Source organism: Chiloscyllium plagiosum, unplaced genomic scaffold (assembly GCF_037043375.1).
Source record: "Chiloscyllium plagiosum isolate Xiang-an unplaced genomic scaffold, Cpla_swu_hap1 HiC_scaffold_10, whole genome shotgun sequence".
Classification (NCBI taxonomy): Eukaryota; Metazoa; Chordata; class Chondrichthyes; order Orectolobiformes; family Hemiscylliidae; genus Chiloscyllium; species Chiloscyllium plagiosum.
The window spans coordinates 92,094,750-92,109,772 of NW_028270148.1; the positions used below are offsets into that span (position 1 = coordinate 92,094,750).

General features: G+C 41.0%; 1 protein-coding gene across 4 annotated transcripts in view; it reads left to right on the forward strand.

Annotated features, from left to right (window-relative positions):
- The window catches only part of dhx57 (DEAH (Asp-Glu-Ala-Asp/His) box polypeptide 57), a 122,503-nt gene that overhangs the window by 52,695 nt on the left and 54,785 nt on the right, over positions 1 to 15,023 (forward strand). For all 4 annotated transcript variants that reach the window (XM_043696379.2, XM_043696377.2, XM_087991551.1 and 1 more), the window contains exons 10-12: positions 3,055 to 3,188; positions 8,407 to 8,461; positions 14,629 to 14,840. In XM_043696379.2, the coding sequence (XP_043552314.2) occupies positions 3,055 to 3,188; positions 8,407 to 8,461; positions 14,629 to 14,840 (401 nt within the window). The remainder of the gene's footprint in view (positions 1 to 3,054; positions 3,189 to 8,406; positions 8,462 to 14,628; positions 14,841 to 15,023) is intronic.

Consider the following 15,023-nt stretch of genomic DNA (forward strand, 5'->3'; position numbering starts at 1 on the left):
AAGCTACCAAACAGGGTGACTTGCATGCCAAACTGCATGAACGGCAAGTGATAGAGCTAAATAATCCTACAATCAATGGATCTGCAGTCCTGCCACATCCAGTCATGAATGGTGGTGGGCAATTAAACAACTCACTGGAGGAGGCTCCACAAATATTCCCATCTTCGATGATGGAAGAGCCCAACACATTAGTGCAAAAGATATGGTTGAATCATTCTCAAGAATCTTCAGCCGGATGTGATGATGATCCATCTCTGCCTCTAATAGTGCTTTGCATCAAAGATACCAGTCTTTGGCGAATTTAGTTTATTCCATGTGATTATCAAGAAGCAGTCGCAGGTACTGGAAACTGCAAAGACCATGAGTCCTGACAACATTTCAGAAATGGTATTGACAATTTGTCCTTCAGAACATGCCACTCCACTCGGCAAGCTACACCAGTATAACACTGGTATCTCCCAACAATGTGGAAAGTTGTCCAGGTATGTTCTGTATACAAAAATCAGGGCAAACCCAACCCGGCCAATTACTGCCCCATCGGTCCACTCTGATCAGTAAAGTGATGGAAGGTATTATCAACCATGCTAGAAAGCATCATCTACTCAGTGATGCCCAGTTTGGGTTCTGCCAGAGTCACTTAGCTCCTGATCTCATTACAGCCCTGGTTCAAACATAGACAAAGCAACCAAGATAGTTGAGGATGAAATAATGGTCTCCTTTGACCTTGCAGCCCTTTTCACATCAATTAATATTGACCTGGCCAAAGAAACACTGGCATCACTATTAGAAAAATGAGGACCACAAACACCAGACAGCCCCAACTTCATCAGCAAAGACAACATGCTCCAGCTAGTGGACCTGTGCCTTACCACCCACTTCTCATTCAATAACAAAACCTACAAACAAGTCAATGGAACACCAATGGGATCACCAATATCAGGGCTCAGAGCGGATGCAGTAATGCAGAGAATTGAACAAGCTGCCCTCCCATTTATCCAACCCAAACTTTGGGTCCGCTACGTAGATGACACCTTTGTCATCACGAAACGGAACAAATTAGAGGAAACCAACAACACCATCAACAATATTCTGACAGGCATAAAATTCACAAAAGAGGAGGAAAATGACAACAGACTCCCAATGCTAGATGTGACAGTTGACCGTACAGTTAACGGAGAGCTTCAAACCAGTGTCTACAGAAAAACAACAGACATGGAACACATAGTTTAGTTCAGAAGCAATCATCCCAATACCCACAACGGAGCTGCATCAAGGCATTATTTCAACGAGCTACATCACACTGCAGCATCCAAGAACTAAAAAAAGCAGAATAAAAATATCTATACAACGTTTTCAAGAAAATCAAGTATCCAACAAATACAATCCACAGATTCCTCAAACAAACCCAAACAAGCAGACAGAACACAACCAAAAACTATAGCCACATTACCTTACATCAAAGACATATCAGAAATGACTTCCAGTCTACTCAGACCCCTTGGCATCATGGTAGCCCACAAAGCTACCAACACACTTAAACAGCGACTATTGAACCTAAAGGATCCAATAGACGCCACCAGCAAAATTAATGTCATATACCAGATACCATACAAGAACTGTTTTTTTTTTTAACGAAGCACTACATCAGACAAACTAGCAGGAAACCCGCCACCAGCATACATGAACACCAACTGGCCACCAAAAGACACGACCCACTGCCACTAGTTTATATACGTACAGACAAAGAAGGACCCCACTTTGACTGGGACAACACACACATCCTAGGACAGACGAAACAAAGACACGTATGACAATTCTTAGAGGCATGGCATTCTAACCAGAACCCCATCAATAAACACACTGATTTAGACCCTCTCTACCTTCCCTTGGGAGAAAAAAAAGAACTGGAAATGACATCACCCACCTTAAGAAACCATAAATAGAGAGGTGGGACATAACACCAGTGCTTCATCAGAGACTCTCACTGATGTTACCTAGTGTGATGAAACGTCTGAAAACAAACGTTCAAGCTCAGCAAGCAACTTATCATCAACCTGAACTACAAATCTTCTCAAAAATGGACAAAATAGTTGAATTCCAAAGGTGAAGGAGGAGAGATAGCCTTTGACATTAAGGCTACATTTGACCATAGTGCCATAGAATCATACAGCACGGAATCAGACCCTTCATTCCAACTCGTCCGCGCTGATCAGTCATCCCGATCTGACTCTATTTGCCAGTATTTGGTCCATATCCCTCTAAACTCTTCCTATTCATATACCCATCCAGGTGCCTTTTAAATGTTGTAATTGTAACAGCTTCCACCACTTCCTCTGGCAGCTCATTCAATACACATACCACTGTCTGCGTGAAAAGGTTACCCCTCAGGTCTCTGAAATCTTTCCCCTCTAATTTTAAATCTATGCCCTCTGATATTGGAATCCCTACCCTAAGAAAAAGATCTTGGCTATTGACCCTATCCTTGCCCCTCATGACTTCATAAACCTCTATAAGGTCACCCTGTCTCTGAAATCCGTGGAAAAAAGCTCCAGCCTATTCAGTCACACTCTATATTGTGGTAACTATTAATATACCTGTTTCTATATTTTGTAGTTAAGTGCTTTATTGGAAATAGCACAGAATAATATGATTTTTTTTCTTATTTCTTATGTGTGTTACTAAATAGGCTATTAGGTATATCATATTAAATAGACGTTATGAGAAAGAGGGACATAGAAAGATATTCTTACAGACTGATCCATTAAATGTCCTTAATTCTTTGCTATGTCCTGTTATCTGTGGTCTATGTCTAATTAAGTGATAATAAAGTGATTGAAATATCAAGTTTTTGTTTTTTTTTTAAACACTAGCTTATAACGTTGGGCTAACTGGGTAAGAAAACGTTCCATGATTACAAAGAGCATTGGCAATTCTGCCAATTAATTATTTGTTGCATTTTTATGCTCTTTTATCAAGGCCAACTTATGTTTAATTTGTGTGTGCATCTTTATCCAGTGTTTTAATCTGATTTAAACGCATGTTTTTGTGTTTTAGTGACTTTTTGCTCTTGGTGCTGAAGGATCTGATAGTGTCTCGGCATGATCTACGTGTTATCCTGATGAGTGCTACTCTAAATGCACAGCTGTTTACAGAGTACTTCAATTCTTGCCCCAGTATCCACATTCCAGGTAGTATTAGATCTGCATAACACTAATATTTGTTTTAAAGTTACATCCATTATCATCTTAAAGATTACGTGAGTATCCATCCTTTTTATTGCTACACAGGTACAATTTGACGCAAAACAAGATTTTGAGAGGAGAGTAGGAAGTGGAGAGACAAAAATAAGGAGGAGGTTTTGAACTCAGAAGAAGGGAAGAGAATTGGCTTTTAGAATTGCTTATCTTGAGTAGGGAAAATAATATCGATAGTCTCTGCCATTTATGAAATGTTTTGGCAAAGTGAGGTTTGCAATTCTGCAACATAGTGTTCAAGAAGTAATCAGAATCTGAAAAAAGGGCCACTGGTCCCAAAACATAAACTCTGCTTTATTTCCATAGATACTTCCAGATATGCTGAGTTTTCCAACAATTTCTGATGTTGAATCAGATAAGACATGTTTCAGGAGTGATTTATAGACGGGGATGAGAATTTTAATATCAATAATTTTTTTTTAACATGATAAAACATTGGAATGCACTTCACAGGAGTATTATGAATTGGACACTGAACCAATTAAGATATTCAGGCAAATGACCAAAGGTTGGTCACAAAGAGAGGTTTTAAGGGACTCTTAAAGAAGGAGTGAGAGGGAGTGGTGTAGATATTAAACAGAAAAGATACAGCACAGATTTGTTGGGAATGTTGTCTTGTTTTGTAAATAAAATATGAAATAAGTATGTTAAATTAGAGGTTTTTATTGATTAGGAGATTAAAGTCTTAAACTTGGAGGAATGTTGCAATAATTTTGGACTGTTAAATTCCAATTCTTCAAAACCATGATGCGAACTATGTATTGTGAACCTAAGTTGACAATTTCACTGTGATAGATCATGTGATAAATGATATGGAAATTGAAAATATTGCACACTGATTGTAAGCTATCTAACGTAAGGGAGGGCTCTTTACAAAGCAGGATAGAGAGCGCTTTACTTCGTGACAAACTGTGTTGTTCCTGGCCAAGAGCATTTAATGTAGAACCCCAATTTAAAAGTCTTGCTTTTTCTATTTCCTGATACAAGGCAACATCTTATTGTGTCAGTGCTTTATCCTCTCTAATAATCTCAATATTGTTCCTATCATTTGGAATTCAAGTCTGTACGCAGTATTCCAACTCTAGTCTTATAGAATGATCTGATGGTGTTGCTTCAAATTGGAAAGGAACAGAATAGAATTGAAGGAATCATCATTTTAACATTAATTATAAAGATTTAGGAAGGATTAGATTAGATTAGGTTCCCTACAGTGTGGAAACAGGCCTTTTGGCCCAACCAGTCCACACCGACCCTCCGAAGAGTAACCCACCCAGACCCATTTCCCTCTGACTAATGCATCTAGCACTATGGGCAATTTAGTATGGCCAATTCACCTGACCTGCACATCTTTGGACTGTGGGAGGAAACTGGAGGAAACCCACGCAGACACGGGGAGAATGTGCAAACTTTAGGAAGGAGAGACGGATAACTGTATAGTGGTTTATAACACTGGAATAAACTATTAGAATTGGTGATTGAAAAATGATTGAATCAGACTATGTCAACATTTTAGGGTAGGTAGTTGCAGAAAAACCAATGCATAAACACACAAGGAATTTAGGCACATAGGATTAGGATTGCTGCATGTGCAGGAACAGTAATATAAGTTGATTCAGCCAAACAGTTCTGTTCTTGAATTCTGTTCAAGAATTATATTTAGAACTGGATTCAGATGTATTCATAAAGGAATAGTTTGAGTAAAGCTTTCAAAACTGTGTCAACACTAGTCAGACCTCAGGTGATGTGCAGAGGAACCTTGATTATCTGAATACGAATTATCCGAAAATGGGATTATCCGAAGAAGATCTCGAGGTCCCAATGGAAACATTATATCAAAGACGTGTTTCCAACAGTGATCACATCTTTTGTTTACAGTGATTAAACAGGCACCGTCTCCAAATGACTGACTACCGGTCCCTCTCTCTCTCCCCACACTTTCCCTGGAGTTCTACACAGAGGTGTTACCTAAACACCCCCTTCTCCAGATAATCTCTCCAACATTGTCCTGTACAGGGCAAAGGTGGAACCTGTCCAAAAGTTGCAGCAAAAAATTGTGTGGCTGTGGCTGTGTGCGTGCTATTTGGAGACTTACCCCACAAAGGCAACTGCAGCAGCAGTCTTGTTGTTGGTGTACGGTCTGGCTGGAAAAAATGAGGTCTGCAGATGCTGGAGATCAGAGCTGAAAATGTGTTGCTGGAAAAGCGCAGCAGGTCAGGCAGCATCCAGGGAACAGGAGAATCGACGTTTCGGACATAAGCCCTTTCCTGAAGAAGGGCTTATGCCCGAAACGTCGATTCTCCTGTTCCCTGGATGCTGCCTGACCTGCTGCGCTTTTCCAGCAACACATTTTCAGCTACAGTCTGGCTGCCCCAGCGAGGGGGCGAGTGTGCATGGAGTTAGGGGGCGGGTGAGAGGTGGTGTTGGAAGGGTTTGGAGGCAGGGGGCAGTGTCTGATGGTGTTGGGGGCGGGGCCTTGCACGCTGTGTCCTGCTGCAGTCTCCTGAACGGGGAACAGACTTTAAAAACTCCGAGCCTCAGAGGAAAGGCATTTATCGATTAACCGAATAATCGATTATCCGAACAAAATAGTGCCCGCCCATCTCATTCGGATAATTGAGGTTCCCCTGTATACAGTTCTGGGTCCAATGTTTCAGCAAGGATATGAACGCATTGGAGAGGGTGCAGAAGAGGTTTATGAGAATGATTCCAGAGGTGAGAAACCTCAGTGATGAAGTTAGATGGGAGAAGTTGAGACTGGATTTCCTTGGAGAAGAGAAGGCTCGAAGGAGATTTGCTGGAAGTTTTCAAAATCGTGCAGTCTGGACAGAGTAGATAGGGAGAAACTGTTCTTCCTTCTAAATGGATTGAGAATAAGAGGGTACTGATTAAAAGCAGTAGATAAGCAGATACAAAAGAAGTAAATGCGATATGAGAAAAAGTTCTCACAGTAGTCAAGATCTGTAATGCACTGCCTGAAAGTGCGGATGAAGGCAGGTTTAATCAAGGCAGCATTAGGTGATTATTTGAATAGAAATAACGTGCAAGGTTGTAGAGAAAACGCAGGAGAATGACACCATGTCATAATGCTCATTTTGAGAACCGGTGTTGACATAATGGGCCAAATAGCTTCCTGATTCTGCATTGGAACACTTCACTCCACAAAAAGTGGAATGATTTATTTACCCATTCCACTTCTTGTGATGTTTTATGCTCTAATTTCTCAGAACATGATTGTACCTCAGAATAGCACCTATTTTGATTTGATTTATTGTTGTCACATGCACCTAAGCACAGTGAAAAGTTTTTAGTGTGCAGTAAAGGTAGATCATAACGTAGAAGGACATACAAATCCTAGGGTGTTTAAACAGAGCGAGGCATAAAAGGTTATGACTGCATAGAAGGTGCACAAAAGTAGATCGGTATTAGATTTGAAATTAGAGAGGGCCATTCTAATTGTAGCAGGGAAGCTGTTCTTGAACCTGTTGGTACATATGTTTAAGCTTCTGTATCTTTTGCCTGACAAAAGAAGTTGGAAGAGAAGTTTGACACCACCTGGAACAAAGCAACCCTCTTGATTGACACCGCATCCACTGCCACCATCACCAACTCTCAGTAGCTGCAGCGTGTACCATCTACAAGATGCTCTGCAGAAATTTAGCAAGGTGCCTCGGACAGCATCTTCCTCGACCACAGTTACTTCCACCTACAAGGACAAGGACAGGGACAAGCAGATACATGGGAGCACCACCACCTGCAAATTCCTCTCCATGCCACTGACCATTTTGACTTGGAAATACATCTCTGCTCTTTCACTGCCACTGGGTCAAATCCTGGAATTCCCCCTCTAATCGCATTGTGGGTCTATCTACAGCACATTGACTACAGTGGTTCAAGAAGGCAGCTTGCCACCACCTTCTCGAGGACAACTAGGAATGGGCAGTAAATGCTGGCCAGCCAGCAATGTCCATTTTTTTTTAATTTCAAAAATATACTTTATTCATAAAATACTTTGATGATCTGTACAACTGGACATGCCATACATATGTAAACATTCCATTTGTTTGCATACTGAAAACAGAGTAATCATTCTTCTTTACAGGTCTGTACGATTACATTTTTAGCTGAGGCATCAGCAGAGCCCAAATGACTGCGCGGGCCCCCTGTTCTTCTTTAGACAGGCAGATGTTACACGGTGGTCTTTCCCCACTGCGCCTTGGCGGCAGCTGCCCCAAGCTTCAGCGCGTCCCTCAACACGTAGTCCTGGACCTTGGAATGTGCCAGTCTGCAACACTCAGTCGGGGTCAACTCCTTCAGCTGGAAGATCAACAGGTTTCGGACCGCCCAGAGAGCGTCCTTCACCGAGGTGATGATCCTCCAGGCACAGTTGATGTTCGTCTCGGTGTGCATCCCGGGGAACAGACCGTAGAGCACGGAGTCCCGCGTCAGGGCGCTGCTCGGGACGAACCTCGACAAACACCACTGCATTCCTCTCCAGACGACTTCTGCGTAGGCACATTCCAGAAGGAGATGTGTGACAGTCTCGTCCCCCCCCCGCAGCCGCTTAGAGGGCAGCGTGCGGTGCGGCTGAGAATCCGGGTGTGCATAAAGGATCTCACAGGCAGAGCCCTTCTCACCACCAGCTAAGCTACGTCTTGGTGCTTGTTGGAAAGTTCTGGCGATGAGGCATTCTGCCAAATGGCTTTGACAGTCTGCTCAGGGAACCGCTCGATAGGATCCGCCAGCCAGCAATGTCCATGTCCCACGAGTGACTAAACTTTAAAACAAAAAACCAAGGATATCCGAGACAAAAGAGATAATGGTCAGCTGTGTCACACTTGCCACTAAGTCTGACAGTACAAGTCTTTGTGAACTTGAGCACAAAATTTCACCTGCAACACCTTTGTACATTTATGGGAATTTGTTGGCTGCAGATAAAATCTGACTACAATGCCTGTCTTTTCATACTTTTTGATTTTTAAACCTGTACCTATGAAGATGAACCAACATTTACCAACCTTTCCTGTGCTCTTGCTTCAAAGACAGAAATTTGAATTCACAAGCTCTGTAACATTAAGGACAAAAAATGTAAAAGTCAAAATTGTACAATTAAGTGAAAGTAAAAATACTTAATCTTGTCATTCTGTTATTTTAGGACATACTTTTCCAGTGGCTCAGTATTTCCTGGAAGATGCACTTACTATGACTAGGTAAGCATTATTTATGTTGTATCAGGACAAAGAGCTACCATACTCCTTCATGTAATTGTGAATTACATTTTCTTTTGAAGCTTCACAAATTTGAAGAATGTAGCTTTGATTTTAGCCAGTCACGAAATTTGTGCATTCAATCTTTTTACCTGCTTATGTGCTCTGGATTCTGAATGCAGTCTCTGGCTGGGGACAGATCTTACCTTGTTATCTGCTTACTTGTAGTAGCACTTTGGTTAATATTGACTCTTTTTCATGCTAATTGTCTTCCTCTTGCACAAATGAACAAAGAATGCTCACACCCATAAAACTGTATGAAAATGTGATCATTTTATACATTTAACAATGGAAGCAGTACAAAATTCAGCTCAACAGAGTGCACTTTTCAGTGTGCTTACTTAACTCGGGGAATTTGGTGAGTAAGGGAGGAAGAGTTATTCTAATCTATGCAGAATGAGGAATAGTCTGAGCAATTGGAGGACAGCAAGTCCAAAGGTATAAATAAGATAAGCAGGTTGAATGGTGAGTTTTAATTTCTTTGTTGTCTAAGCTAGGAGGATAGTTTAAGCTAGGATCGGGAAAGTATATGCACAGTCTTAAATGTAGAACTTTTCTTGTTAAACTGATTATGTAACTAGAACTCATCAAATAATAAAATATGGCACAGCGGGTTGTGTGTCTGGCCTGCAGATCAAGGCATTTGTGCACAATGATGCTGTGTCCTGAGCAAACATGCGGGAGATGTATCCATCTCATACGTCTCTAGCTGGAAGTCATTGAGTTGGAGTGCATGTTGGAGAGACTCTGATACATAGAAGAGGTGAAGGAATGAATGGGGAATTTTAATCCAGAATATAGTCAAATTCTAAGAGAAAACAGTTTTGAGCAGTAGTGGGTGTGAGAGATAAAGCGAGCTGAGTAGCAGGGATTTAGAAGAAAAGGAGGTCCTACAGACACTGGCCCTGACCAAAGCGTATTAAGTATTCGCTGGGTGTGAGAGCAATGAGGAGTGCTTCAGGGAATATAGCCACAATGCACTCCAAGGCACCGTGGATCAGAAAACTAAATGTAGGGCAGTTATGAAAGAGCAGAATAGTAATGTGGTAGTAATACGCTATTTTAAAATGAGAGGGATAATTAGCCTCCTTTGTGACACGAAAGAGATCTTGGACTCTAGAAACAGAATCATGGTATTCCTACAGTGTGGAAGCTGGCTTTTCAACTCAAGTCCACACTGACCCTCCAAAGATCCACACCTGCCTCCCCAGCCTATTTCTATATCCATGTATTTCTCATGGATAATCCACCTAGCCTGCACATCTTTGAACTGTAGAAGGAAACTGGTGTACCCTGGGGAAACCAACGCAGACATAGGATAAATGTGCAAACTCCACACAGTCACCCGAGGGTGGAATCAAACCCGGGTCCCTGGTGCTGTGAGGCAGCAGTGCTAGCCACTGTACTATCCTAAATACTGCGATATTTTCTGCTGTTTCATTCTCTGGATATGGACATCAGTGGCAAGGCAGTAATCTACTGTCTGTTCCTAGTTGCTGTTCAGGAGGTGGTGAATTAGACTCCGAGTCAGATAGTATGGAAACAGACCCTTCAGTCCAACTCATCCACACCGACCAATTATCTCAAACTATACTAATTCCGTTTGCTTGCATTTGGCACACATCCCTCAACCTTTCCTATTCATGTGCTATCTAAATTTCTTTTAAATGTTGTAACTGTACTAGCATCTACTACACTCTCTGCCAATTCCTTCCAGAGACTAACCGCCCTCTGTGTGAAAAGGTTGCTCCTCAGTCCCTTTTAAATCTTTCTCCTCTCGCCTTAAAACTATGCCCTCTAGTCTTGAACTCCCCTACCCTTGGGGAAAGACCTTTGTGATACACCTTATCTATGCCCCTCATGATTTTATAAACCCGAACAAAGTCATCCTTCAACCTTCTCCATTTCAGTGAAAATAGTCCCAGCCTGTACAGCCTTTCCTTAAAACTCAAACCCTCCAGTCCGGATAACATCCTGATAAATATTTTCTGAACCCTCTCCAATTTAACGATATCCTTCCTGTAACAGGATGACCAGAATTGCACACAATACTCTTGTAAAACCACAACATGATGGCCTAACTCCTATGCTCAGTGGTCTGAGCAAGAAGGCAAGTATGCTAAACACCTTCTTTACCACCCTGTCTCCATATGAAGGGTATACCCCAAGCATCCTTGGGTAAGGAGTGCCTGGTTTTTGGCTTTGTGACAGTGCAGAAGAAGAGAAATTTGCTCAAGTCAAGATGGTGTGTGACTTGGAGCAGCATTTCATGCATCTGTACCCCTTTCCACCTCAGTGGTAAGAGGAACTACCAAATAAGTTTTTTTTAATAATTGTTGCTAGGTTGTCAGTGTCACTGGCTCAGATTTATTTATTTCAGTTTTTATTTCTCGTCACTAATTGCTGTGGAGCAATGGTCAGAAGTGGCTTTCTTGAACTGCTGTAGTCTTTGGGTGTAGGGATGCTCACAATATTGTGAGGAAAGGATTTCCAGGATTTTGACCCAGCGACAGTGAAGGAATGGTGATATAGTTTCAAATTAGGACTTGAGTTATACAGGGATTTGGTTAGGCCACTTTTGGAATACTGTGTTCGTTTCTGGTCTCCCTGTTATTGGAAAGATATTGTTAAACTTGAAAGGTTGCAGAAAAGATGTGCCAGGATTTTGCTGGGGTTGGAAGGTTTGAGTTATAGGTAGATGCTGAATAGGCTGGGGCTATTTTCCCTGGAGAGTCAGAAGTTGAGGGGTGACCTTATAGAGGTGTGTAAAACGATGAGGGGCATGGATAGAGTGACTAGCCAAGTCTTTTTCCCAGGGTAGGGGAGTCCAAAATTAGAGGGCATAGGTTAAAGGTGAGAGGGGAAAGATTTAAAAGGGACCTAAGGGGCAATTATTTCACGTAGAAGTTGGTGCATGTGTGGAATGAGCTGTCAGATGAAATAGTAGAGGCTTGTACAATTACAACATTTAAAAGGCATCTGGATGGATACAAGAACAGGAAGAATTTAGAGGGATATGGGCCAAATGCTGGCAAATGCAACTGGATTAATTTAGGATATTAGGTCAGCATGAACGAGTTGGACTGAAGAGTCTGTTTTCCGTGCTGTACATCTCAATGACTTAGAGTGGAACTTGCAGGTAGTGGTATTGCCAAGTATCTGGGCATGTTGGCTGAGAGCACTAGGGACCCAGCATTCGATTCCACCCTCTGGCGATCTTCTGTGTGGAGTTTGCACATTCTCCCTGTGCCTGCGTGGGTTTCCTCCCGATTTCTCTGGTTTCTTCCCGTAGTCCAAAGCTGTACAAGTTAGGTGGATTGGCCATGCTAAATTGCCCATAGTGTCCAAGGATGTGAAGACTAGATGAATTAACCATGGGAAATGCAGGGTTACAGTGAAAAGAGTAAGGTTGGATGTTCTTTGGAGGGTCAGTATGGACTCCATGGGCCAAATGGCCTGCTTCCACACTGTAGGGATTCTATGATCTGCTCTTGTTCATCGTGGTGGTAGAGGTCAAGGGTTTGGAGGGTGCTAATAGAGAAGCCTTGGTGAGTTACTGTACTGCAACTTGTAAATTGTACAGACTATTGCCACTATATGTTAATGGCAAAGAGTGTGAATGTTGAAGATGGTGAATAGGCTTCCAGTCAAGCGGGCTACCTTGTCTTGAATGATGCTCAGTTTCTTGACTGTTGTTGGGACTGCACTCATCCAGACCAGGAATCTTCAATCACATTGAGTTTCATAGATTGTGGAAAGGCACTGGGGGAACAGATGGTCATTCACTTGCTGCAGATTTCCTAACATCTGATTGGCTCTTCCAGCCGCAATATTTATATTTCTATGTGATTGGTTGAGTTATTCTAATATGTATATACATACAAATTAGGACAGTAATATGCCATACAGCCCCTACAGCCTTCTCTGTCATTAAGAAAGATCATGGCTTATTTGATTGTGACCTCAAATTGGAAAATTCTCCCAACTCATTCTTCGAAACTCCAGGGCATATAGCCCTTATCAATCTCATCTCTCTTCGTATGTCAGTCCTACCAAATCAGGGACCAACTTGGTAAGCATTTGTTGCACTTCCTCAATAGCCAGAAAATTCTTCCTCAGGTAAAGACACAAAAATTGCTCACAATATTCTGCATATGATCTGACCAAGATCCAGTACAGTTGCAGCAAGACATCAGTGCTCCTGTACTCAAATCCCTTTGTGAGGCAGGTCAGCGTACCACTCGCCGCCTTCACTGCCTCCAGGTCTGCATGCTTAGTTTCAGCAACTGGTATACAAGGACACCCAGATCTCGTTGCACCTTACCCTTTTCTAGTCTATCACCATTGAGATAATCTGCCTTCCTGTTTTTGCTACCAAAATGGAGTGAATTGAAGGTGGCAATAGAGTAACATGACATTTTGTCTATCTGTTGTTTCTATTATTCCTTCTGTCTTGTCCTTGCATTCTTTGAAAATTTTCTTGCTAGAAATTAAATTGAGCTTCAAAATGAGTCATTCATTGCTATGCAGAACAGTTTGAAAGATGTGGGGTAACTTTTTAATGAAGCATCAAGATTCAGATCTGATTTTCCTCATTATCTGTGAAGTATTTTATTGTTGAAAACATTACTGACTGCGCCATTTGAAAAGTGTACACAGGAGGAGTTGAGTCCAAGATCTAATAAATGTCAGTTGCTTGGATGCTCAAATCTGTTTCTCTTTACTGTATCATTTTAGCCCACATCATGTCAGCCATTAGCTTCTTTTAAGGCCACCTTAAAGCATTTCACACTAAATTACATATTGCACTAACCATTTGAGTAAAGATCTTTTATTTCTCTGAGGTCTGAGTTGTAATTTCACCCATGTCAACCAGTTGAAAACAGGTAGTGTGATGAAAACCTCAGTGCTGTTTGTACGAGCTTGCAGGCTGCATTTTTCTTGCATTAGATTTGTGGCTATACTCAAAGATGTACTTAATTGGCCATTTCATTTTGGAATATTCTGAGACTGAATATATATGTTGAATAAAGTTTTCTTTATTTCCTTTATCCGCTCCCTTCATTCATTCTCACCTTAACTACAGAATTTATTTTCTTCAAAATCATAAAGTATTTTGGGAAAAACAATACTGTAATTTATATGGCACTTTTCAAAACATCCCAAAACATTTTAAAGCCAGTGAAAAGCTTTTTGAGGTATAATTTTAAATATACATTGTAGAGCTTCCTACATTTCAGTCAAATTGCACAGAATGACCACATTAGTGACATTGCTAAAAACGAAAGGAACCTTCACACCAAAAAGATGCTATAATTTAGGCAACAAAATAAAACTATGGTCTTAATACATTTTGAGAAACCTACTAAGGTCTTTGAAAGAGTAAATGATCCTGATCATTGCCAAGCTAGTTTTATGTGTTTTATATACACTGGGTGGAAAACCTTTTTTTTCAGTAGTTTATTGTAAGCACATTACAATCTGGTATCTTGCCAGCTAGACATGCGACTGACACTTTGGTCATATTATTGTACATACAGCACCTTTAGAGTTCAGATATCAACTGGTTCAGGCAGTAAGAGGCACATACATACAGCTCAGGTTGGCAGTATACTGTCTTCAAACTCTTAAATTAAGGGCGTTGATTTTGTTGAAAATAGAGGATGACATTCATTATGTCCGACAAATACTGCCCACTAACATTGCATGTTAGCCCAACTATATGTCTTCCCATGATGATTTCTTCATCCCAGCTTTGAAAAGTAATCACAAGCTCTGCTCTCTCAGTTCTGATTTCATTGTGGATTAATACAGCAATATCAAGCAGACTGTATTGTAACAGAAACCTTTCCAGTGTAGTGTAAACAGTAAATGGACTTTGGACTGTTTTGTAGTTTAATAAGCTTCAAATACCTTCACAACAAAAAAAAAAGTTTTCCAAACCCCCATTGTGCACAGTATTTTGATAATGAAATATTAAACCTTTGGAATTGGACAAGTAGAAATGTATTTTGGTGGGGTGGGTTTGCATTGATTTCATTTTCTGGGAAGAGATCAAAGTATCTGTTATGACCAATCCTCTGATGTAAACATCCACATTGTTATTCCAGATATGTTTTGGAAGATAAAAGCCCCTATGCACGAACAGGGAAGTTAAACCAGTATGCTGAGCTTTGGGGAGCTAAAGGTGAAAATAACAAGAAGTTGTTGGACACATTTGAGGAACAGCTAAGATCTTTACATCTACAAGATCAATCGTCAATCAAAGACAGCATCCCAGACCAGCACCTGACTGTTGATCAACTGATGATCCGATACAAAGGTAGGTTTCTGCAAAAAAAACAATATTTTCCTATGCGTGACTGCTATTCAAAGAAACGACAAAATTGCTAAACAAACCATCCTTATAGCTTTAGGAAGTGATTTAAATCTGGCCACAATATTAATTTATAGACTGAATCTCCCCAAAACTTGTTGGCATTCTTGGCCAATGTAACTTGGTTGC